We start from the raw sequence: 23,756 nt of genomic DNA on the forward strand, positions 1-23,756 counted from the left end.
TTTACAGCATTGTCTTTTAGGATTTGAAATAGCTCAACTGGAATTCCATCACTTCCACTAGCTTAGTGATGCTTCCTAAGGCCCACTTGACTTCGTATTCCAGGATGTCTGGCTCTAGGTGAGTGATCACACCATCATGATTATCTGGGTCGTAAAGATCTTTTTTTTTAATAGTTCTTCTATGTGTTGTTGTCACCCTTTCTTAATATCTTCTGCTTCTGTTAGGTCCATACCATTTCTGTCCTTTATTGTGCCCATCTTTGCATGAAATATTCCCTCAGTATCTCTAATTTTCTGGAAGAGATCTCTAGACTTTCCCATTCTATTGTTTTCCTCTGTTTTTCTTTGCATTGATCACTGAGGAAGGCTTTCTTATCTCTCCTTGCTATTCTTTGAAACTGTGCATTCAAATGTGATCACATGGACCACAGCCTTGTCTAACTCAATGAAACTATGAGCCATGCCACGTAGGACCACCCAAGACGGATGGGTCATGGTGGAGAGTTCTGACAAAATGTGGTCCGGTGGAGAAGGGAATGGCAAACCACTTCAGTACTCTTGCCTTGAGAACTGCATGAACAGTATTAAAAGGCAAAAAGATAGGACACTGAAAGATGAACTTCCCAGGTTGGTAGGTGCTCATTATGCTACTGGAGAAGAGTGGAGAAATAACTCCAGAAAGAATGAAGAGATGGATCCAAAGCAAAAAGAACACCCAGCTGTGGATGTGACCAGTGATGGAAGTAAAGTGTGATGCTACAAAGAGCAGTATTGCATAGGAACCTGGAATGTTAGGTCCATGAATCAAGGAAAATTGGAAGTGGTCAAACAGGAGATGGCAAGAGTGAACGTTGACATTTTAGGAATCAGTGAACTAACATGGACTGGAGTGGGTGAATTTAACTCAGATGACCATTATATCTACTACTGTGGGCAGTAATCCCTTAGAAGAAATCGAGTAGCCATCAAGCTAACAAAAGAGTCTGAAATGCAGTACTTGGATGCAATCTCAAAAACGACAGAATGATTTCTGTTCATTTCCAAAGTAAGCCATTCAGTATCACAGTAATCCAAGTCTATGCCCAGTATTACTATGCTTCAGTAATGCTGAAGAAGCTGAAGTTGAATGGTTCTATGAAGACCTACAATACCTTCTAGAACTAACACCCCAAAAAGATGTCCTTTTCATTATAGGGGACTGGAATGCAAAAGTTGGAAGTCAAGAGATACCTGGGATAACAGGCCAGTTTGGATTTGGAGTATAGAGTGAAGCAGGGCAAAGGCTAATAGAGTTTTGCGAAGAGAACGCACTGGTCATAACAAACAGCCTCTTCCAACAACACAAGAGAAGACTCTGCACATGGACATCACCAGATGGTCAACACCGAAATCAGATTGATTATATTCTTTGCAGACAAAGATCGAGAAATTCTATAATGTCATCAAAAACAAGACCGAGAGCCTACTGTGGCTCAGATCATGAATTCCTTATTGCCAAATTCAGACTAAATCGATGAAAGTACGGAAAACCACTTGACCATTCTGATATGACCTAAACCAAATCCCTTAGGTTTATACAGTGGAAGTGACAAATAGATTCAAGGGATTAGATCTGATAGAGTGCCTGAAGAACTAAGGACAGAGGTTTGTTACACTGTACAGGAGGCAGTGATCAAGACCATCCTGACGAAAAAGAAATGCAAAAAGGCAAATTGGTTGTCTGAGGAGGCCTTACAAATAGCTGGGAATAAAAGAGAAGCAGAAGCCAAAGGAGAAAAGGAAAGATATACCCATCTGAAGCATGCGTCTGGGAGGAAGCATACAGCCACACTGACTAGTGTTTTCTGAATGACCACGGATGACAGAGTGAGCGTTTAACAGGTATTCTACCACGTGACCCTTGTCAGTGTCCTTTTTTGCTTTCTGAAAATGGTCTCTTATCTTCTCTCATACCTGCAGCTTTGCACCCTGACTTCTAGCTGATTGTATTGCTGCTTCTGTCGCTGAGACTGTCAATGTAATCAGAATAGAACTACCTTACTTCCTAATTACCAGATCTGACAATCTACCTGAATCTGTTCCCTTTGATTCTGCTTTTGCTCTTTCAGAGTGCAGTTCCCTTGCTTCTGTGTGAAGTCAGTCCTTCCTCTTATGAAGTAGGTCACATCAGGAAAAACCTTAAGGAGTTCTGGTTGTTATTGTTTACTTGTTTGTCTTCCTGCATCTGTACCTATCCTTGGCATCCACCAGGGTCTTCCTGTCTGCTTCGGTTATTCCCATCAATATGCAAACAGGATGTGGTTTTCCCCTCATCCGCGATACCATGCCACAGGGGTTCCTTTCTATCTACTTTTCCTGGTTCTTTGCTGTCGTTTACAGAATCTTCTTAGAAAAGTTGCCCATTCTTCTTGCTTTCTTGCTTGAACTTCTGATCTAGTTTATCTCTAGTCCACCACTGAAGCTGCTCTTATCAAGGTCACAGTAATCAGTAGGGGGTGAGAGCATTCACTTAGTTGTTGACACCTATAGCTTTCTCATCATCTTTGCGTTTTCATTCTTTGACATCTCACCTCTCCCATTCAGACTGCCTGTAATTCTAATCTGATCTTCCTTCATACTGAGCAAATCTATGGCTTCCATCACTGCACTGTATACTAGGCTGCTTTCAACTCTTGACCAGACGATGCAAAAGACAGATTCTAATTCGTTTCCTTGTTTCATGTTTTGCCTATGTCTGTTGCCACACAGTAGCTAGAATAATCTTCTAAAAATGTTTATTGCATGTCATAATTTCTGTTCTTGGTACTCTCAAACGTTTTTTTCCGTCTATTCAGAATAAAACCTAAAGTCTCTACCAAGGTTTGTAAGACTGCCTGGGACCAGGAAACTTTCTTAAAGGGCCAGCTCCGAAACAGTTCAGGCTTGTGTGTTATGTGTGGTCTCGGTTGCTTTGCTGCTGCCCCTCCTCTTCTGTCTTCTCTTCCTCTTCTCTTCTGAATTGCAAGCTTTTGGAAATGCGAAAACCATTCTTAGTTGAGATCATATGAAAACACTTGGCCGTGGGCTGTGGTTTGTCAATCCCCTGCCTGTTGTATCTGTCCCTGTCATCTATAACTCTTTGCCACCCTGACTGGGATTCAGATGAGTTTCCTTGCTGTCCTTCAGATATGCCAAGTTCCCTCCTGCCTTAGTGCTTTATATTTGCTCTTCTCTTTGCTTGAAAGACCCTTCTCCCAGAATGCCCGAGCTCCTTTCCTTTCTTCATTTTGCTCTCTCCTCAGATTTTCTGTCTTCTTTTTTTTTAAAAAAAATTTATTTATTTATTTGGCTGCATTGAATCTCAGCTCTGGCACTTTGGATTTTTGTTGCACCATTAAGACTCTAGTCGCAGGACATAAGCTTCACTGCTCTGTGGCATGTGGAGTCTTAGTTTCCTGACCAGGGATTAAATCTGTGTCCCCTGAGTTTCAAGGTGGACTCTCAACCACTGGATGACCAAGGGAGTCCCTAGATTTTATTTTCCCAGACAGAAAAAAATTTCATTTGCTCAGACCTATGACTCTTAAATAGCTGCTTCCCCTATTACTCATTCTTTTTCTTCTATCTTCCCAATTTAGGTAGTTAGCACTACATTTTTGCTCATGCCTAATACCTAGGAGTCATTGTTGACTTATATCACCATTGTTTCCACATGATACAAACAATGTCTGATACATGGTAGGTACTCAATATATCATTTAAGTAATAAATAGTAGTTAGGGTTATTTTTTAAAATGATTTATTTGGCTTTATTTATTGATTCAGCATCCCAGCTAATAAATAGAAAAGCACTCCGAGGAATTGTACAAAATGGAAGGTTTTTACAGAAGGAAGGGGTGGTGTGTAAGGAAGTTTTCAGCAAAAGAAAGAACTTTTTCAGTCCCAGTCATCTCTTCTTTTCAGGGTAATGGGGAAGGAAGGGGGTCTTCTATGCAGATTGCCTCACTAGTGCTTAACGGAAAATTTCAGATTTGCCTGTCTATAGGTCACATCCCTGGAAAGATCGAAACTCCAATCAAGTCTCGGTTTGTGTCCTGGGGGCAAAGACTCCATTTTGGGTCTGTTTCTTCTCCTGTTTTTTTTTAAAAAAAACAGCAATGGTTTATGTTCTGCTGGTATCATCACTATCTGAGTATCAGAAGGGCCATCTTACACTTTCTTGATAGTCCTAAAACTTCACATTGATGTCCGTTAGAAAAAAGAGCACCTCTGCTTCAAAGATATTAAAATATAGGGGAAAGTGCTCATGCTAGGTTTGATGAAATAGGATCCATGCTATATTACCTTGGACTTAAGGCTCAACTTCCTGCTCTTTAAAATGAAAACAGTACAGTCTACCACCTAAGACTTATGAGGTGTAAGAAATTATATCAACAAAGTACCTGGTATAATACCGGTGTATTATGTATAATACTGGGTGTATCACTCGGGGTCCAGCCAGGCAAAGAAGAACCACTCCAAGTATGTAAAACACAGAATTTAATGCTGGGCATTGGTGACACCGTGACAGGGGCAATGAACGGACTGGGAAACCAAGAGAGGACAGTGAGACAACCGAGAGGTTAGCAGAAACAAGGAGCTGCCCGCACTCCTGATCTGGAGGGACGGGTGGAGGAGGTGACATGAATGGAGCCTGGGGAGCACCGTCCTGTGGGAGCTGGCGCCACGCAGCCTGTCGCTGCAGGAGCTGGGGCCGCAGGGGCGCCAGAGCTCACACAGGGCCGGAACGAGAAAGCGCCTGGCTTTTCCCTCCCTCCCACCTTCCAGGCTCCTGCCCCTGACCCCCATTGGCCAAACCCACGCCTGAAGGCAGCTGCTCTGGAAGCCTGAGAAGCTGCGTCCTGCAGGGACAGCGCAGAGCCGAGCAGAGGGCAGGGGCGGGACCTGCACCAGGGAGAGCAGCCACTCCACAGAATGAGGGTGGCCGGCCTTGGGTGCGGCCTGGTCGCGCAGCTGTGTCCGACTCCTGCAGCCCCATGCGCTGCAGCCCACCAGGCTCCTCTGTCCGTGGGATTCTCCAGGCAGGAATACTGCGGTGGGCTTCCGTCTCCTTCTTGGTAAAACAGGCTTGGTTAAAATCTTTATTCTGATATGATACGGTGGCATTCTGAGATAGATTTCTAAGCTCAGGCATGTTCTCCTCTGAAATCTCATGAGGGCTTCTACCGCAGATAGATGCCGTTCTGGGTCACCGAGCCACAGCTCGGCCAGAGTGGAGTTGCAGCGTGGCGGAGTCAGGACAACCGGACTCTGCTCTGGGGCTCTCCAGGGCTTCTGAGTGACCTTTGCGGAGGGCCACAGTCTCTGGACTCACCCTTGAAAAACGGAAATCACAGTTCTCAGGCGGTTTTCTCTCGCCCACAACACACTCCACTTGGCTGTTCATCTTTGCAACCCCCTGTCTAGAACTCTCTCCAGTGCTTTTTGAAAGAAAGGAGGGGATAGTCTTAAGAAAACAGATAACGCACCTAAGGTCACGGAATTGGCAAATCGTAAGGCATTCAGTCTCCACTCATCCTGCTCCAGGGCCGCTGGTTCTTTTTGTGCCTGGGGCCTCTTCTGGTCCAGGAAGGCTTGCGCAGAGAAAGGCAGGAGTGACAGCCACCAAAACCCTGGGCACCAGGTGGTGTGCTGCGAGCAGTGAGTGCCGACTGGAGTGTCAGCGGGGTGGGTGAGCACGCGTGCACACACTCCACTGTATGGCTATACAGCACCTTGCATTGTTCCCAGTCTTTGGCTTTTATGAATAAAGCTGTTCTGAATGTCATAGGGAATTTTTTCCCCTCCTGCTTAACGCCTCGCTGTCTACTTGCTGAGTTGGTATGTATTTAGCTTTAAAAGAAATCTCTATCTGTTTTGTAGGGTGCTGCGGCCATTTCACGTCCCTACTAGTTGTGTGGGAGCGTTCCAGGTGCTTCACACCCTCACCGTTCTGGGGGTGTGTGTGTGTGTGTGTGTGTGTAGTATTATTTTGTTTCTGGTTTTGTTTTGCAATTCCCTGATTACAAATGATCCTGAATATCATTTCTTGTGCTTATTGTCCATTCATATGTCTTCTCTTGTTAAGTCTTTTATTCATGTTTTTAATTGGACTGTTTTTCTTATTACGATTGAGTTGTAGGAGTTTGTTAATTGGTCTGAATAGAAATCTTTTATGAGATATATTTATATTAGGAGATGAAGTCTCCTGTGGACCCTAGATATTCCTGTATATTCTTTCTGGTTATGCCAGCATGCAAGGCCTGAGGGTTGTTTATCCAGATAATTTTTCAGGATTGTGTTCACAGTGAATCAACCTTAGAGATCACCTTAGAGAGGGCTTCCCTTGTGGCTCATCTGGTAAAGAATCCGCCTGCAATGTGGGAAACCTGGATTTGATCTCTGGGTTGGGAAGATCCCCTGGAGAAGGGAAAGTCTACCCACTTCAGTATTCTGGCCTGGAGAATTCCACGGACTGTATAATCCATGGGGTCTCAAAGAGTTGGCCTGAGCAACTTTCACTTTCACAACCTTAGAGATGAGGTTATATCTCTGTGGATGATTAATGGTCTTGTTACTATTCACTATAACAGTGGTGATTACCCTCAACTCAGGGTTCTTCTCTTGTAATATTGAACATGATCCATTGCATGTGTAGACATCCACCATCATCCGTTTGGGCCTTCTTTTGGGTTGGGGAACCCACATGTGTGATAGAGTCCTTTTGTATCTAACTCAGGAGCCTTAAGTTTTCCCTCGGTACTCAGGAAGCAGCAGCAGGCTAATTTAGCTTGTATATAGAGTAGAATATGAAACTCTGCATAGTTCTTGACATGTACTGCAGTGTCTTCTCAGTCTGTGGCTTACCTTTCATTTTAAGGACACTGTCTTAATAAAAGAGTCTTTTGAGAAGTGGAACATTTACATTTTGATGAAATCCAGTTTTATAGTTCGTGCCTTTTGTATCCTAAGGAATCTTTGCTTTCCCCAGGATAGTGAAGGTTTTCACTATGTTTTCTTCTAGACATTTTATAATTTTAGCTTTTTTAGGTTCACATTCTTTCATATGGATGTTCGGTTATTCCAGCACCGATTATTGACAAGATTGTTAATACCTGATTGAATTACATTGAGATCTTTGTTGAGAATCATTCATTACATAGATTCAAGTATATGTCTATACTTTGTTCTGTTCCATTAACTTTGATTACTGTAGCGTTTCAGTAAATATTGAAATCAGATGAAATAAGTCCCCAACTTTATTTTTTTCAAAATTATTCTGCTGTAGATTCCCTGCATCTCCATATTAATTTTAGAAACTGCTTCTCAATTTCTTCAAAAAAGCTTGCTAGCATGTTGATGGTTATTATGTTGACTTTGTAGATTATTTTTCAAAATCTGTTTTTCTTAATGGATTTCTTGAGATTGATCCATGAACATGGTATAACATTTTTATTTATTTAGGTCATCTTGTCTCCACAGTATTACAGTTTTTAATGTATAGATATTTCCCTTCTTTTGTTAAAATTTTTCTTAATGATTTTGTGTTTTTTGATGCTATTAGAAATCGTTTATTTAAAAGTCTTGCTTTCCAGTTGCTGGTAGTATTTAGAAATAAGAATTACTTTTCTATGTTGAGTTGTATTCTGTGACCTTGGTAAATTCCTGTAGACAATCTTGTTTGCTTATAGAGAGATCTCCTTCTTCCTTTCTAATCTGTGTGTCTGCTGTTATTACTGACCTTGCTGTATTCCTGAATGGGAGTGATGGGAGCCAACATTGCTTCTCATATTCCCAATTTTAGGGGCAGCCCAATATGTTGATTTGGCTAACATGGAAATTATAGTAGCTGGAAGACTTTATGAATGGAGGCATTCTGTTCATTGACTGCCCTATTCTGTGTCACTAAAGCAAATTAAAGCATTGTTAAGGTTTTTGGATGCCTGCACTCATCTCTCTAGGAACTTTGCGGTGAGGATCCCATGGAATGTGAATTCAGCTAGCTCTCATTTCATGGACTGTCATCATTTGGTTCAATTTAATTTACTTATAACTGTAGCCAGAGGGAGGGAGAGTAGAATTTCTAATGTTTTTATAAGTCTTTATGTTTTATATATTTTATAACAGAAGTCCAAGGCAATATTGAAAGGTTACAAGTTTAAATATATCAGAATAAGCACATAATTTACATACATTGAGTAGCTCTCAGAAGAAACTGTTTCAGGGACTTAAAAGTGACTGTCTTTTAAGTGAGATGGGGCTAAAGAGGTGGGCAGGTGGCTTTTTATTTATTTTTAAAATACCTTTATATCACTTTTAATCCAAATGCACTTATTGCTTGTTATTCTTATATTGTAGAAGTATTTACTTTAAATACTGGGGTTTACCCAAATATTGTTGAACGAAACAGTTCATCTATTCAGTCTTGGTTTATTTTGATTCTACCAAAGTTGTAATTCTTTTCAATAATAAATTCAGAAAGGACTACAAAAGATTATCTAGTTTAACCTCCATTGATATATATTTGGATAGAATTATTGGCCTGGCAGCCTACATCAGAAACTTGAAAAAAATTACAATACAAAAAAATTGTAAGCAGACGAAATGCTCATTATGGTGTAAATTAGGTAAGTAGTAGTATGTTAATCCTGGGAGAAGGCATGGCAACCCACTCCAGTATTCTTGCATGGAGAATCCTATGGACAGAGGAGCCTGGTGGGTTACAGTCCATGGGGTCACAAAGAGTCGGACGCAACTGAGCAAGTAAGCGCGGCACAGCACAGTCTGTTGTTAATAGTCTGCGGGCAGAAAGAAAATAATTTTCTTTGGGAATTAAGTATTAATACTGGAATATGTTCTTTAAATATTACTCAATGGTAAAATATATATTTTTATAAGTAAAGTATGTTTAAGTTTGAAAGTTTATATATTATATATATAATGTAGGGGAGAAATACTTAAGACATAGAAATATCAAACTAATAGTTATTTTTAGACATTTTTCCTTTGTTTTTCTGTTTTCCAAATCTTCTGTGTTGAACAAGAAACAGATTTGTAATTTAAGCAAAGAGATGGATAAATGATACACTGGTACAAGTTGAATGTATTCTCTTTTTAATGAGAGATAGCGTAGTCACTAATTAAAAAATCTGATATTTTCAGTTTTCTCACCATTTCACTTTTCGTGTCATTTTTATTTTATCATTTTGTTCTTTGAGATTTTGCCCTGAAATTTTCTTTAGTAAATTAGGACTTGCTGATTATGAAAATCACCTGTTTCCCAGGGCTAACTTGTTTTGCTTTATTGGGAATGTTTCCTTGTGCAACAGTGTAGCAAAATAATGAAAAAGAAATGGGAAAAATACATCTAATTTCCTACCATCCCAACTAATCTACTTTTGGCAGGTACAGATCCTTTCCTTCCCCTTGGATTTATAATCTGTAATTTAAATAGAATTCTGAAGTCTACTGTTAGCTGGACATCCTCATCTTAGACGTCCGTCTGGTAGATGGACGTTCTCATGTGGTCCATGTGGACCATACACACACCTCTTCAACCGTCTTTCTGCTTCTGATGCCTCTGATTGCCAGGTGGAAGTCCAGGCTCTTTGGTGGCCTGTAAAGCCTACAGTCCTCTCTATCACAGCTCTTTTACGAGACTTCTACAAGGTTCAAGCTCTCACATTCTTCAGACTTTGATTCTAACATTTAAGTTTGAGTCCTTCAGAGTCTTCTCTAGGAGACTTTCTTTGACCACCCTGTTTAAAGTTCACCCCACTTGCTATGCTGCTTATTCCTCCTATTGCTTGTTTTTCTCTATAGCACTTAGCACTATCTACAGTTGGATGTGTTTTGATCACTTTTCAGTTGTTGTCGGTCTGTGGAGAGTGAGGTTCTGTGCAGGCAGCGGTTTTTGTCTCTTGTTCACGGGTCCTTTTTCAGCACGTAGGACCTTGGCTGGTGCTGACTGGACCTGATGTGTGTGGAGTAATGAGTGAGCGCCAGCCCCTCTCCCGTGTCCTCCGTGCTGCTGCTGGTGTGACAGGCTGTTTGTGGAGTGGTGCTCCCTGCTCTAGGACCTGGCCTCTCATTTGCAATTGTATGTGCTTTCGTATATTTTTGGGGGTGTGCTCATGTGTTATGTTTTTGTCTGAAAGGTATTCTTGACTCAGTCTGCCTCCTTAACTCTTCTTTACCTTCCCTTGGATTCTTCCCTTATCCCTCTGCCAAGTTGGCTCTTCTTCCTTTGAGCCTTTGGTGTCATGTTAGAGAAATTAGGAGCTTCCCTTGTGGCTCAGATGGTAAAGAATCTGCCTGCAGTGCAGGAGATCCAGGTTTGATTCATGGGTCAGGAAGATGCCCCTGGAGAAGGGAATGGCTACCCACTCCAGTGTTCTTGCCTGGAGAAATCCATGGACAGAGGAGACTGGTAGCCTACATGGGGTTGCACAGTTAGACCCGAGTTAGTGCTGGAGGAATTAGACTGCATTGAAAAGTACTGTTTTTTCACTTGGGTTTCTCCTTCCAGACTTAGATTTTGATAATCTCTGTGTCTGTAATGCCTCGAACTAGATGCTTAATAGTTTATAGCTTTTTCTGTATTGCTTAGAATATTTATTTTAATGGAGTTATTCTTATAGGGTTTGGTTTTATTTTACATGTTCCTAAAACACATTGGTATATTTTTGGATATTTCCTTTGTTTTCCATGATAGTCTGGATTTGACAAGGCAATTATTTTATAATTTGAAAACCTGTTGATGATGTATTGCTATGTTTCATGGATACCATGGATTGTGAATTTATAGATTTATGGGCAGAAGTAAGGAAATCATTCTCTCAGTAATACTATGAGTAACGGTGTATTGCTGTTAATGTGAAAGGTGGGATTAATGCAGTTGTAACTATTTTAATAATCTTCACACAGCATGAAGTCAGTTTTTTTAACTTATTTTTCAGGGAAGTCTTAAGAGTAATCGACAGATCTCACCTCAGGAATTCATCTATGAACTGAAGATGGGGTCTGAGGATGAGAGACTCTTCACGTACCTGGAGTCCCTCCGCGTGTCTCTGACAAGTAATCCTGTGAGGTAATTCGTCTGTCTGAACATGAGGGCATGTTACTGAATTAAACAGATGCTATGATCTGTCACTTTTATACTTCATGGTGTCTGTGAATAAATAGCTGGTCTACCTCAACAACTTCTCAGGGTAACAGTTGAATACATAATATTTATATGCATGTGGAAATATAGTCTCAATATACTTTTTGTATTTATTACTGAGTAATATATAGCTTGTGGACTTTTTAAAAAATCATGCTTTTTTTTTTCTCAGAATTTTTAAAAACTTAAGCTGTTTTTCAAAAGAGAATTAATCATGATCAGAAACTATTGATTTAATGTGGCTGAGTTTCACTCTGAATTTTGGCATTGTATATATACTGGCTTATTCCTGTTTGACGTAGCAAGAAATACCAATAATTTGTTTTTTTCTTTTATTGGAAGGGGTATCTTTTATAGGAGCCCATGGGTTAGTGTTGTCAGGTTTAGCAAATAAAAATATAGGATGCCTAGAAAAATCTGGACTTTAGACATATTTACAGTAAGAAATTATTTGTTATTTTTTCATAAATCCAGATTTCACTAGGTGCTCTGTATCTAGCCATACTATAGTAGGTGCCTTGATAAACCAATTTTTAGACTTTTTAGCCCAGCATAGTCTTTAAAACTTTTAAATAGGAGTGGTTATAAAATGAGCAGTCATAGAATTTCCAAGCTGTAAGAGTCTAAGGTAGATTAGTTTTGATTTCTTATTTGTATAATAAATGAATGATTATTTCTATGTAAATATATATATATATATAAATATATTCTAGTTTTCTCTTTATATGCATATATATGTATATATGTATGCGTGTATGAAATATAGACAAGGGGCCAGAATGACTAACTATGGTTGGAGGTTAATGATCTGTAAAAGAATTTTTTTGATATTCTGATATTCTGGATATTTCTTAATTTTGGCTACAGTAAGATAAAAATCCTTGACAGTATAATTTTTAAAATAAAAAGACCCTACCTGCTGAGAGACATGAGAGTGAGGTTTAACTAAGGAGTATGAAGAGTGAGCAAAGAATCTCTATTATTTCAACTTTATCTTTATTTTTCCATATTTTACCATTTTAGTCTGTTTTCTAGGGTGTAAGGAGAAGGAAATGGCAACCCACTCCAGTATTCTTGCCTGGAGAATCCTATGGACAGAGGAGCCTGGTGGGCTGCTGTCTGTGGGGTCGCACAGGGTTGGACATGACTGAAGTGACTTAGCAGCAGCAGCAGCTAGGGTGTAAATTTATGGTGAGCATGAGATCAGGGACTTCATATGTCCTAATATTTATTTGACAGGTGTAGTCATACATGAAGAGTTCTAGTTTCCGTTTTTATCTGTACTGTTAAATGGTATCATTTAAAAACTGTGGATGAGCACCTGCTGTTTTCTAAGCACCATCTTAGATATGCGGCTGGAATAAACAGCAGAGGAGGTCCAGGCCCTGTTCCTGTAGAGTTTAAATGTAGGAAGAGGGTATGTTGGGGTCAACTGAGGTGCTATACTCATTTTCAGTTTATATGGCAGCCACCTGACACTGGAGATAATCATGGAATTTCAGTATAATTAGAAGTAGACTCTCCTATTGCCTCATCTTATTTTGAATATTTAAACATGTTAGTGAAAAAAGCTGTGAGTGGACTGTCTGTGTGAATTCAAGCATGTTACACTAGATTTAGCATTTCCTGTGATTCTACCTAAAGGCACTGAGAGAGGATGCTGTGTGTTTCATTTGTATCTTGTTTCAAAAATAAAAATTTGTGGAATTATTTCCTCGAGAGTGGCCAGTTCTAGAATATATTATCAGGAAGTCACAAGTATTTGTTTCCTATGAAATAGTATTTTTGATTGGAAAGAATAGAAAACCATATTATTAGAGAAATTTTTCTGAAATCATGGTGCTTTATGTAGAAAGAAAACTGAGATACTCAATAACATTTCTGTGCCCAGTGCTCCAGTTAGAGGAAAAACTTAGCTGAACATGTAAAACTTGAATCTGTTTCTCTGATCAAATCTTTGGACTTTGCAGTTAGTTACAGTGCAGTTAGCTGATAAAGTCAATTTTTCATATTTTCTTTTTAATACATTATGTGATTAAATTTCGAGAGAGAAGGAATTCCAACTTTTTGTAAGCTTTTGAGATTATTATTAGATCTGTAGGATTACTGAGAAAATCAGAGTTAAATTTTTTATGTCCGTGAATACAATTGAAAAGGAAGCAAGTGAACTGATGATGGTTTGGGATCAAGATTTATTTAAATCAAAAATCAAGGAAAAATTAGGAGCAACCCCACCCTGCCCTGGAGCCTCGTCCCTGATAGGTAATATTTTAGAGCCATTCATCAACCTCTGAAACTCTGCCTAGCAATTGTGAAGCATGTTATCCTTTGATTATCTGGATAGGGAATTATGTGTAAACTACTGCTTTAAATACCAAATTATTTGCTTTGTTTTATGAAGAGTTGATTTGAAGATCACGTAGTTCTTCTGTTTGAAGTTTTATTGATTATTCAATATTCTTAAGGACAATTTTGAGCTTAAAGACTAGTTCCTTTATTTTTGGAACATAAGAGAATAGACCAGCTTCTTCAAGTATAACTTTTTAGTGGATGTCCACTAAAAGATGAGTCAATAATTATGTCAACAGCTATCTTTGCACTTTCAAATATATGGGTATAAAAAGGTAAAATGTACACACTAGTATCATTATGATTGATATGCGTTTTAGTCCATACTCATCTTTGCATGTAGCAAATTATAGAATGCATCTTCATTTGCCCAGTTTGACATGGCTGTTAAGAAAAAGATTTCTGTCTCAGGAACAACAGTCTTCTTTGATCTTTGTGTTATTCACAGTTAACGTGTACATTTTGAAGTTTACTGTTACTATTTTACAAGATACAAGATACCATTATGTTAGAAGATTTTGTAATGAGATTTTGGAACTAGATTTGATTAAGTTAATAACTGTAACTTTGAGAAAATCACTTTAGGAAATTTTTTCATAAAATATAAGTTGGTAGCTCAGCTGGTAAAGAATCTGCCAGTAATGTGGGAGACCTGGGTTTGATCCCTGGGTTGGGAAGATCCCCTGGAGGAGGGAAAGGCTACCCACTCCAGTATTCTGGCCTGGAGAATCTCCATGGACAGAGGAGCCTGGCAGGCTGCAATCCATGGGGTCGCAAAGAGTCAGACTGAGTAAGTAAGCATGTATTTACTGAAAAGCAGGTAAAAGCAGTCTGTGTGTGTCATTATTCCATTTAATCAGTGTGTTTGGAATGTAGGTTTTCTGCATTTCTGGGCTTGAAAACACAAAACTGGTAGGAGAACTTGCTTTGGGAATTGCTGAATGTTTTGTGCCGTGCGCTGCATGTGTGGGGACAGAGATGGAAGAGCTTATGGTGAGCGATGAGATCACTGTGTTCCTTGTTGTCAGCCTGATCTGGAGAAAAGAAGTCAAGACCCAAATTTGAAGTTACTAATAGCTTGACTTATTATAAAAATTATTTGTATAAAATGTTTAACATTAGAAAGGCTACAGTGGCACAAATATCCACTTTACTGATGAGGCTAACCTACAGAATGTTGCCTATGACTTTGAATCTTCCACGCCCCCCTGCTCAATTCAGGTCCCTTGAATTTTGGGTTTATCATTTCTTTCTTTGCATTATAGATAACCATATATATATCCCTGATATTCTTCTTGGTTTTTATATCTTTTGAGCATTACTTAAGTGGCGTCATCTTCTGTGTTCTCTTTGAAGACTTTCATTTTCCTCTCAGTTTTCATGTATTTATAGATGTTGTGTACAGCTACTCACATTTCATAACAAGCATTTTTCGTAACTTTTTCTTATATTTTAAATAGTATCAGTTCAGTTCAATTGCTCTATCATGTTTGACTCTTTGCAATCGCATGAACCATAGCACGCTGGACCTCCCTGTCCATCACCAACTCCCGGAGTCTACCCAAACCCATGTCCATTGAGTCAGTGATGTCATCCAAATGTCTCATCCTCTGTTGTCCCCTTCTCCTCTGCCTTCAATCTTTCCCAGCATCAGTGCCTTTTCCAATGAGTCAGTTCTTCACATCAGGTGGCCAAAGTATTGGAGTTTCAGTCCTTCCAGTGAACACCCGGGACTGATCTTTAGGATGGGCTGGTTGGAACTCCTTGCAGTCCAAGGGACTCTCAAGAGTCTTCCCAACACCACAGATCAAAGCATCAATTCTTCGGTGCTCAGCTTTCTTTATAGTCCAGCTCTCACATCCGTACATGACTACTGGAAACAACATAGCTTTGACTAGACAGACCTTTGTTGGCAAAGTAATGTCTCTGCTTTTTAATAAGCTGTCTAGTTTGGTCAAAGGACTTCCCTGGTGGCTCAGATGGTAAAGTGTCTGTCTACAATGCAGGAGACCTGGGTTCGATCCCTGGGTCAGGAAAATCCCCTAGAGAAGGAAATGGCAACCCACTCCAGTACTATTGCTTGGAAAATCCCATGGATGGAGGAGCCTGGTAGGCTACAGTCCATTGGGTTGCAAAGAGTCAGACACAACTGAGCGACTCCACTATGGTCATAAGTTTTCTGCCAAGGAGCAAGCATCTTGTATTTCATGGCTGTAGTCAGCATCTGCATTGATTTTGGAGCCCCGCAAAATAAAGTCTGTCACTATTTCCAGTGTTTCCCCATCTATTTGCCGTGAAGTGATGGGACCAGATGCCATGATATTAGTTTTCTGAATATTGAGTTTTAAGCCAACCTTTTCACTCTCCTCTTTCACTTTCATCAAGAGGTTCTTTAGTTCTTCTTCACTTTCTGCCATAAGGGTGGTGTCATCTGCATATCGGAGGTTATTGATATTTTTCTCCCAGCAATCTTGATTCCAGCTTGTGCTTCATCCAGCCCAGTGTTTCTCATGATGTACTCTGCATATAAGTTAAATAAGCAGGGTGACAGTATACAGCCTTGACATACTCTTTTCCTGATTTGGAACCAGTCTGTTGTTCCATGTCCAGTTCAAACTGTTGGTTCTTGACCTGCTTGCAGATTTCTGAGGAGGCAGATCAGGTAGTCTGATATTCCCAACTCTTGAAGAATTTTCCACAGTTTCTTGTGATCCACACTGTCAAAGGCTTTGGCATAGTCAATAAAGGAGAAGTCGATGTTTTTCTGGAACTCTCTTGCTTTTTCGATCTAGTGAATGTTGGCAATTTAGCTTTGGTTCCTCTGCCTTTTCTAAATCCAGCTTGAACATCTGGAAGTTCACGGTTCACGCATTGTTGAAGCCTGGCTTGGAAAATTTTGAGCATTACTTTACTAGTGTGTGAGATGAGTTCAGTTGTCCGGTAGTTTGAACATTCTTTGGCATTGCCTTTCTTTGAGATTGCAGTGACAACTGACCTTTCCCAGTCCTGTGGCCACTGCTGAATTTTCCTAATTTGCTGGCATATTGAGTGCAGCACTTTCACAGCATCATCTTTTAGTATTTGAAATAGCTCAACTGGAATTTCATCACATGCACTAGCTTTGTTCGTAGTGATGCTTCCTAAGGCCCACTTGACTTAGCATTCCAGGATGTCTGGCTCTAGGTGAGTGATCACACCATCGTGATTATATGGGTCGTAAAGATCTTTCTTGTATAGTTCTTCTGTGTATTCTTGCCACCTGTTCTTAATATTGTCTGCTTCTGTTAGGTCCATACCATTTCTGTCCTTTATTGAGCCCATCTTTGCATGAAATGTTCCCTTGGTATCTCTAATTATCTTGAAGAGTTCTCTAGTTTTCCCCATTCAATTTGTTTTCCTCTATTTCTTTGCACTGATCCCTAAGGAAGACTTTCTTATCTCTCCTTGGTATTCTTTGGAACTCTGCATTCAAATAGGTATATCTTTCTTTTTCTGTTCCTATTTAAAGCATTCCTTTAAATAGTATATGAATGAATGCTTTTTTAAAAAAAATGTTATCTGATAATCCTTGTGTACACTTCGTAATTCATATCAGTTTAGAAATATATTGGAATTTATGTGACGTTTCTCTTCAGAATTTCATCTTATGCTGCTTTTCCCATGGTCCTCTTCTTCCTCCTTCGTTCATTCTTCTCCTATTCCTTTCTGTATTATTTTCCTTCTTCTTTCTCAGATTCTTTTGATAGATTTAAAATTTCTCGTTTTATTTTTCATCATTTACTAACTTGGAAGACATTCCCTTTGATCTTAAATAGAAGAGAAATTTAACATCCACATTACTTAGAAAGGAAACTTTGCTTGCATGTACTTATAAGGAACAGAAGAAAGCAATATCTTTTCTTCTGAACCTAAAATACATTAACACCAATCATCTTCTTTTGATTTGTATGCTAGTTCTGTGTGATATTTTAATTTTCTCTTTTTTCATATTGTAAATTGGCTGTCTTTACTACTGAGATACTTCCCGGGTGGCGCTGCTGGTAAAGAACCTGCCTGCCAGTGCAGGAGACACAGGTTTGAGCCCTGCTTCTGGAACATCCCCTGGATGAGGGCATGGCAGCCCACTCCAGTGTTCTTGCCTGGAGAATCCTACAGGCAGAGGAGCCTGGTGGGCTACAGTCCGAGGGGTCACAGAGAGTTGTGCACAACTGAGGAGACTTCGCATGCACACATGCACTACTAATACATGCTACAGATAAGCGTCTGTATGTGTTTATATACACATACTCACCATTTGGTTTTGGTTCATCATTCATCTTTTTCTAATTCTATTTTTGTTTTAAGTGTATCATTATATTTCCCTAGTGAGAGTACTTCAGTGGTAAAGCTTTCTTTTGTTTGAAAGTGAATTTGTTTGCCTTTACTTTTTTGAACAATAGTTTTCCTAAGGGCATGAAATTGTTTGATCTTTTCTTAGTAAAGTGAAGGTATTGATAGCATTTTTCTTCTGCGTTACATTGCTTTTTGGAGAAGCAGGTACTTTCTCTAAAACTTGTTCTGTTCTAAGTAATCTGCCTTTTTTCTCTGGTTTTATTAAGTCTTGTTTTTGATGTTCTCTAGTTTGTTCTATGTGTCAAGGTGGATTTTTTCTTCTTTATTTTTACTAGGGATTTTTTTTTTTTGGGTTTCCTGAGTATGAATGGTGTCTTTAATAAATTCTGTGAAAATATCAGCCATCGACTCTTTGAATATTGACTGCCCTCTCCATTTTGTATGTTTTCTACGTTCTTACTCCATATAGTGTTATTTCCTAACCTCTTTGAAGTTTTGTCTGTTTCTCTGTACTGTTAATATATTCATGTTTCTCAATTATTTTTTTTCCATTGTCTAATCTGCTGTTTAATTTGTATGTTGTATATTACATTTCTGCCCCATTATAATTTCATCCCTAGACGCTTGCTTCTTGGAAGAAAAGCTATGACCAACCTAGACAGCATATTAAAAAAGCAGAGACATTACTTTTCCAGCAAAGGTCCCTCTAGTCAAAGCTATGGTTTTTCCAGTAGTCATGTATGGATGTGAGAATTGGACTGTAAGGAAAGCTGAGTGCCAAAGAATTGTTGCTTTTGAACTGTGGTGTTGGTGAATACTCTTGAGAGTTCCTTGGACTGCAAGGAGATCCAGCCAGTCCATCCTAAAGGAAATCAGTCCAGAATATTCATTGGAAGGACTGATGCTGAAGCCAAAACTCCCAATACTTTGTCCACCTGATGTGAATAACTGACTGATGGAAAAGACCCTTATGATGGGAAAGCTTGAAGGAGGGTGGAGAAGGGGACAGCAGAGGATGAGATAGATGGTTGGATGGCATCACCAACTCAATGGACATGGGTTTTGGTGGATTCCAGGAGTTGGCGATGGACAGGGAGGCCTGGCGTGCTGCAGTTCACAGGGTCACAAAGAGTAGGACATGACTGAGCAGCTGAACTGACCAGAAAACTGTATCTTTATTCATTACTTTTGTGCTATTTATTATTTCTCTAAATATATGACATATTTTATACCCTTTGACTGTAATTCCAGCAAATAGAGGTCTCCCAGGCCTGCTCCTGGAGTTTTTTCCCGCTCGACTTGTTTCTCTCGTTTGTCTCTGTGTCTTTAATTTTAGAATGTGTCCTCCTATTCCTTGGAGCTTTTTCTTTGAGATTTATTTCGAAGATATTTTGAATTAATCTAAGTGAATTAGTCTGATTAAATTTTTGTTTTTCTCTTACTGAGTGCGTAGTGACCGAGGGCTGCCTTAAAATAAATGGATTTTTTTTCCCCTCCACATACATATGCAAGGTTGGGTTATGAATTATCAGAAGACATTTGCCTTGATGTCCCCCTTTACTGGGTTGTTTATTGCTGGTCTCTTTCTCACTGAAGGTGTGGCCTTCTGAGAGCCTTGTGTGTCTCAGGCTTGATGGTGGCTTGAGGCTGTAATTCTGGTCCCATTCGCCCTGCTCAGCTACCGCAAAGGAGATGTTGGGTTTCCAGGGCTTTATGTTGGCCCCAGAGCAAATGAAGTTTGAGGCAGGCTTTCCTGTCAACATTTTTTTCTCTCTCTCAGGTCCTGCATTTACTTCAGCCCTTTTTTAGTAGCTTTCTTTGGTTTGGCCTCTCAAGATCTTTCTTTATGACTCATCCCTAAATCCCACAAGAAAGAGACCTTTTACCATTTATTCAGTTTCCTGTAATCCAGCTGCTGTCCTCTTTGACACATGTGAAATACTGGGTTTTATGGCGATACTCATTACACCTTGTTTTTGCTTTTGTGTTCTGAACTACATTAAAAAAAGTAGATACAGAAATAGAGCAAGGAACAAAATCAGCTGTACTGCTGGAAAAATAGAGTGAAAAACAAAACTGGAACTTGAAGGAGAAATGTACTTCTTAACTTCTTTCCACTGAATCACTTACCACGTTGCCATAGCTAGAAAGACCAGGAAGCTGCTGGACAGAGTCCTGTGCGTTTAGGAGCATTCTGTGAGTTCTGTCCACGTCATCAGTTTGATACATCAATTCTTCTTGGGGGATATTCTAATATGGAGATGGAAGGAGTGGCCAGAAGGAACCCTTGATGTTGTTTTCTAGGAAATATAGAAGAAGACCTCTCTCTTTGTAGAAGTGAGGGAGGGCGGATAATATTCTTATTAATAGCATGCTCTAGTTTATTTTCATTCTCATGGTATTTCGGAATTTTAAATTAAGACATGAAATATAAAGTTTCTTAAGAAAAAAACCAGCCTTAGAAAAATCAGCAATATGTACAGGTTTACAGTGATAGTCACAGTGATAATTTCTGAAATGGGCAAGAGAAGTAAACGTTTTCCTTGGAGATGTACATTCTTGTAGTCTTCCTGTCTTCCTTTTTCCTGCTTTTCCCTCTTTCTCTTCCATAGTGATGTCAGGAAGATATGCAATGCAGATGACTCTCTATTCTTTCCTATGCTGTTCAGTACAGTAGCTATCTTATGGCTATTTAATTAATTAAAATTTAATTAAAAAAAGGCAACATTTCAAGTGCTCAAGTGGTACATGTGGCTAATGATTCCTATATTGGACAACACATATGTACCACTTCTGTTGTATTTTAGTAGCTAGTGCTGCTTAAATGCTTTGGTTTTTCTGATAGCTGTATATATGCATACACATATCAGACATTTCTTTGATATGTTTATTACATGGTTGCTATGTTCTCAAAGTTATGTTCAGGAATATGAGAATATATAAGGAATTACAGTCTGAAAGATTAAAGGGTATTTTTTAAAACCTCCAAGGATGAATGAATATTCATGTCAAGAGAATCAAAGAGTGATATAAGGCAGCGGTCTTCAATGTTTTCGGCGCCAGAGACTGGTCATGGAAGACAGTTTTTCCACGGATGGAGGGAAGGCAGTGGTTTGGAGATGATTCCGGTGCATTACATGTATTGTGCAGTTTATTTCTATTATTATTATATTGTGATACGTAGTGAAATAATTAAACAGCTCACTGTAATACAGAGTCAGTGGGAGCCCTGAGCTCAGGCGGTAATGCGAGCCCTGGGGAGTGGCTGTAGAGACAGATGAAGCCTTGCTGGCTCTCCCATTGCTTACCTTCTGCTGGTGCTGGCTGGGGACCCTGATCCAAGGGAGGCTGCCTACCCAGGGACTGCTGCCTTGCAGTACATGGCTAAGGGGGTGGGCTTCACAGCAACGTCCAGAACAGGAAAGGGAGAGGCTGGGGTGACAGGCCGTGCTGTAGCTTTACTGTGACTGCCTGTAGTCAGGATGAGGGACTCACCAATAGGGCACATCCTAGAAGTCATGGAGACGTCCTCTTTGAAAGGTTGAACATATTAGTGAGGTGTGTGTTTCTTTTAAACAGAATTTTCCGCACAGATGTGCTTACTTTTACCTCTTAGAAGCAGTTTTTCCAGGTTGTTTTCCAATAAGAAGTCAAAGTGAAAGGTAGGATGTTACTATTCTTCTTTACCTCTTTAGGTACTGTCATATATCTTAGGATATGCCTTTTATTATTTATGTGTAAATTATCATTCAGAATTCATAACTTTTATGATAATATTGCTTATTAAAGAAATATTTGTTGAAAATGACCTCTAATTTTAGGCCATTTTGCTGTTCTTTCTGAAGTGCTTGAAATGAATGAAATATTAATGAAAAATGCCCTGGAAGAAAATAGCTGTTAATGTTTTCAGGTGCATACTAGGTATTTTTGAAGGGCAAGCTATTACTTCCCAGTGCATTCACAGCCCCTCCACAGCTGGTGCCATTTTTCTGAGAGCCTCTCTGGAAGACTCAGTGTTCCCCAGTGGTTGAGATTCTTTCCCCTTTGTGTATTGTCATTCATAGTGTTGCTTGGTTTTGGCTTATTGATATATTAAAATGTATTATAATTATTTGGTTGCGAAGTTACTTTGCCTGTACCTTAAAGCTTTGACTTTGAAGGCAAGGTTAACAATAAAAGTAGAGTACGTTGAAAATAGAGTAATTGCTTTTAACAGAGAAATACATATTTTCTGCACAAGGTGAATAGAGCGTATATAGCTCAATTTATACTTGAGCTGAAAAGTCCTAGAATTATAAAGTGCTGCCAATATATTTTAAAATATGTCTCCCAGTCTTTTTAAAATAAAATATAAATTGCTGTTTGAATTGCCAAGATTAATTTTAAAAATCATATTCAAATATAAAGTCAGTTACAGTATAACATTGGGTCTCAAATTTTGCTTTTAAAACAGAGTAGTTTGATATTTAGGCATAAAAGGAATAATATATGAATGAAAACTAAACATTTGCAAAAATTAGGTTACTGTTTAAAGACTACAAAAATAGTTTTATGCCATAACAATTTGGGAAAAACACAGCTATTAATCTGAAACAATTTCTCATAGATCTAGAGACAAAATATAAGAAAATTTCTTCTTTCCAATGGTAACTGTCTGCATTTTCAGAGAATGTAAACCTTCTGTGCTCAGCTCTGTAACAGCTATCAATATGATGTTATTTACTGAATACTTTGGTTTCTTTGGTAAAGATAAATATTTTCAGTGGAAAATTGTTGTACTGCAGGCACTAAAGCTTCTAGTTACTTAGTATCCTGCATACAAAAAATTAAATAGTTTAGTGCATTAAGTAAAGGATTTAAAATATGATAATCCTTGTGTTGGTATTCCCTGACACATCTGTACATAAAGAAATATGTAATTGTACATAAAGAAAGGCAAGAGAAGGAAGTTTCAATTTTCATGATTCAGAAAACCATATAGAGTAAACTCAGTTTTATATTAATGCAGATTTCTAGTTCTTTTATTACAAGGGGCAATGTACATTAGAAAGAAATAGGTATACTTTTCATATGTTAAACATCTTTTGTGTGTTAAAATTTATAAAAAAATTATAAAATTATAAAAATTTATAATTACAGAAGAAATATTTTGTATGTTAAAATTTAGAAAAGAAGCATATTGCACTTTGATTAATTTAAATTTAAATATCCACCTGTTACTTGTGGCCAGCCCGTGGGACAGCACTCTTGTGGAGATCAGAAGCTCATATAATTTTACTGTTGCACTTGTTTTGAGCCTTTGCGCTCTTCTGTGTAGACATGGATGCTCCCTGTATCATGCTGTGAAATTCTGAGGTGGGGGGCAGACTGTTCCCCTGTTGCAGAGCCTTAATATGGGGCTCAGAAGAGAAGATCAGAGGCAGGTTAAATAAACTTGCATAGTAACGAGAGAATAGGGAAATTCAGGCGTGAAATGAAGTGACATGCTGAGCCTGGCTTGCTCATTCTTCAGGATCGAGGGCAGGTATTTGCGTGTTTCTGCGGACCTTCCTGTTACAAAGCTAGAAGAGGTGCAGGTGCTTCTCCTGGTCCTCACGCTGCTGAGAGTCCGTCTGGAGAGGAAGGTCTGACAAGCATTAAAGAGTAAATGGTGCCGTCAGGTGTGACCTCAGTAAGTTCTTAGGTATGTGGTATGGATAACCTGCCCCCAGAGTACAGCAGAGGGTGTGTGAATCTACCCAAGTGAGGTCCCACGGTACCAAGAGGCGTGCTGCGGAGGGACGCAGCAAATAGAAGTTAATGAAACAGAAGAGGTCATCAGTTGAGTCCAGAAAAAATAAGGGACCCACAGTGCAGCTGTTCGGTGCCCGCTGGTCAGATGCTAGTCTTTCTG

The 23,756-nt window shown here is 39.2% G+C and overlaps 1 protein-coding gene across 3 annotated transcripts in view; it reads left to right on the plus strand.

Annotated features, from left to right (window-relative positions):
- DIAPH3 (diaphanous related formin 3) overlaps positions 1-23,756 on the plus strand; it is a 535,934-nt gene that overhangs the window by 113,392 nt on the left and 398,786 nt on the right. For all 3 annotated transcript variants that reach the window (XM_061133813.1, XM_061133815.1, XM_061133814.1), the window contains one exon: positions 10,977-11,107. In XM_061133813.1, the coding sequence (XP_060989796.1) occupies positions 10,977-11,107 (131 nt within the window). The remainder of the gene's footprint in view (positions 1-10,976; positions 11,108-23,756) is intronic.

This window comes from Dama dama, chromosome 30 (genome assembly GCF_033118175.1).
Source record: "Dama dama isolate Ldn47 chromosome 30, ASM3311817v1, whole genome shotgun sequence".
In the NCBI taxonomy this organism is placed as follows: Eukaryota; Metazoa; Chordata; class Mammalia; order Artiodactyla; family Cervidae; genus Dama; species Dama dama.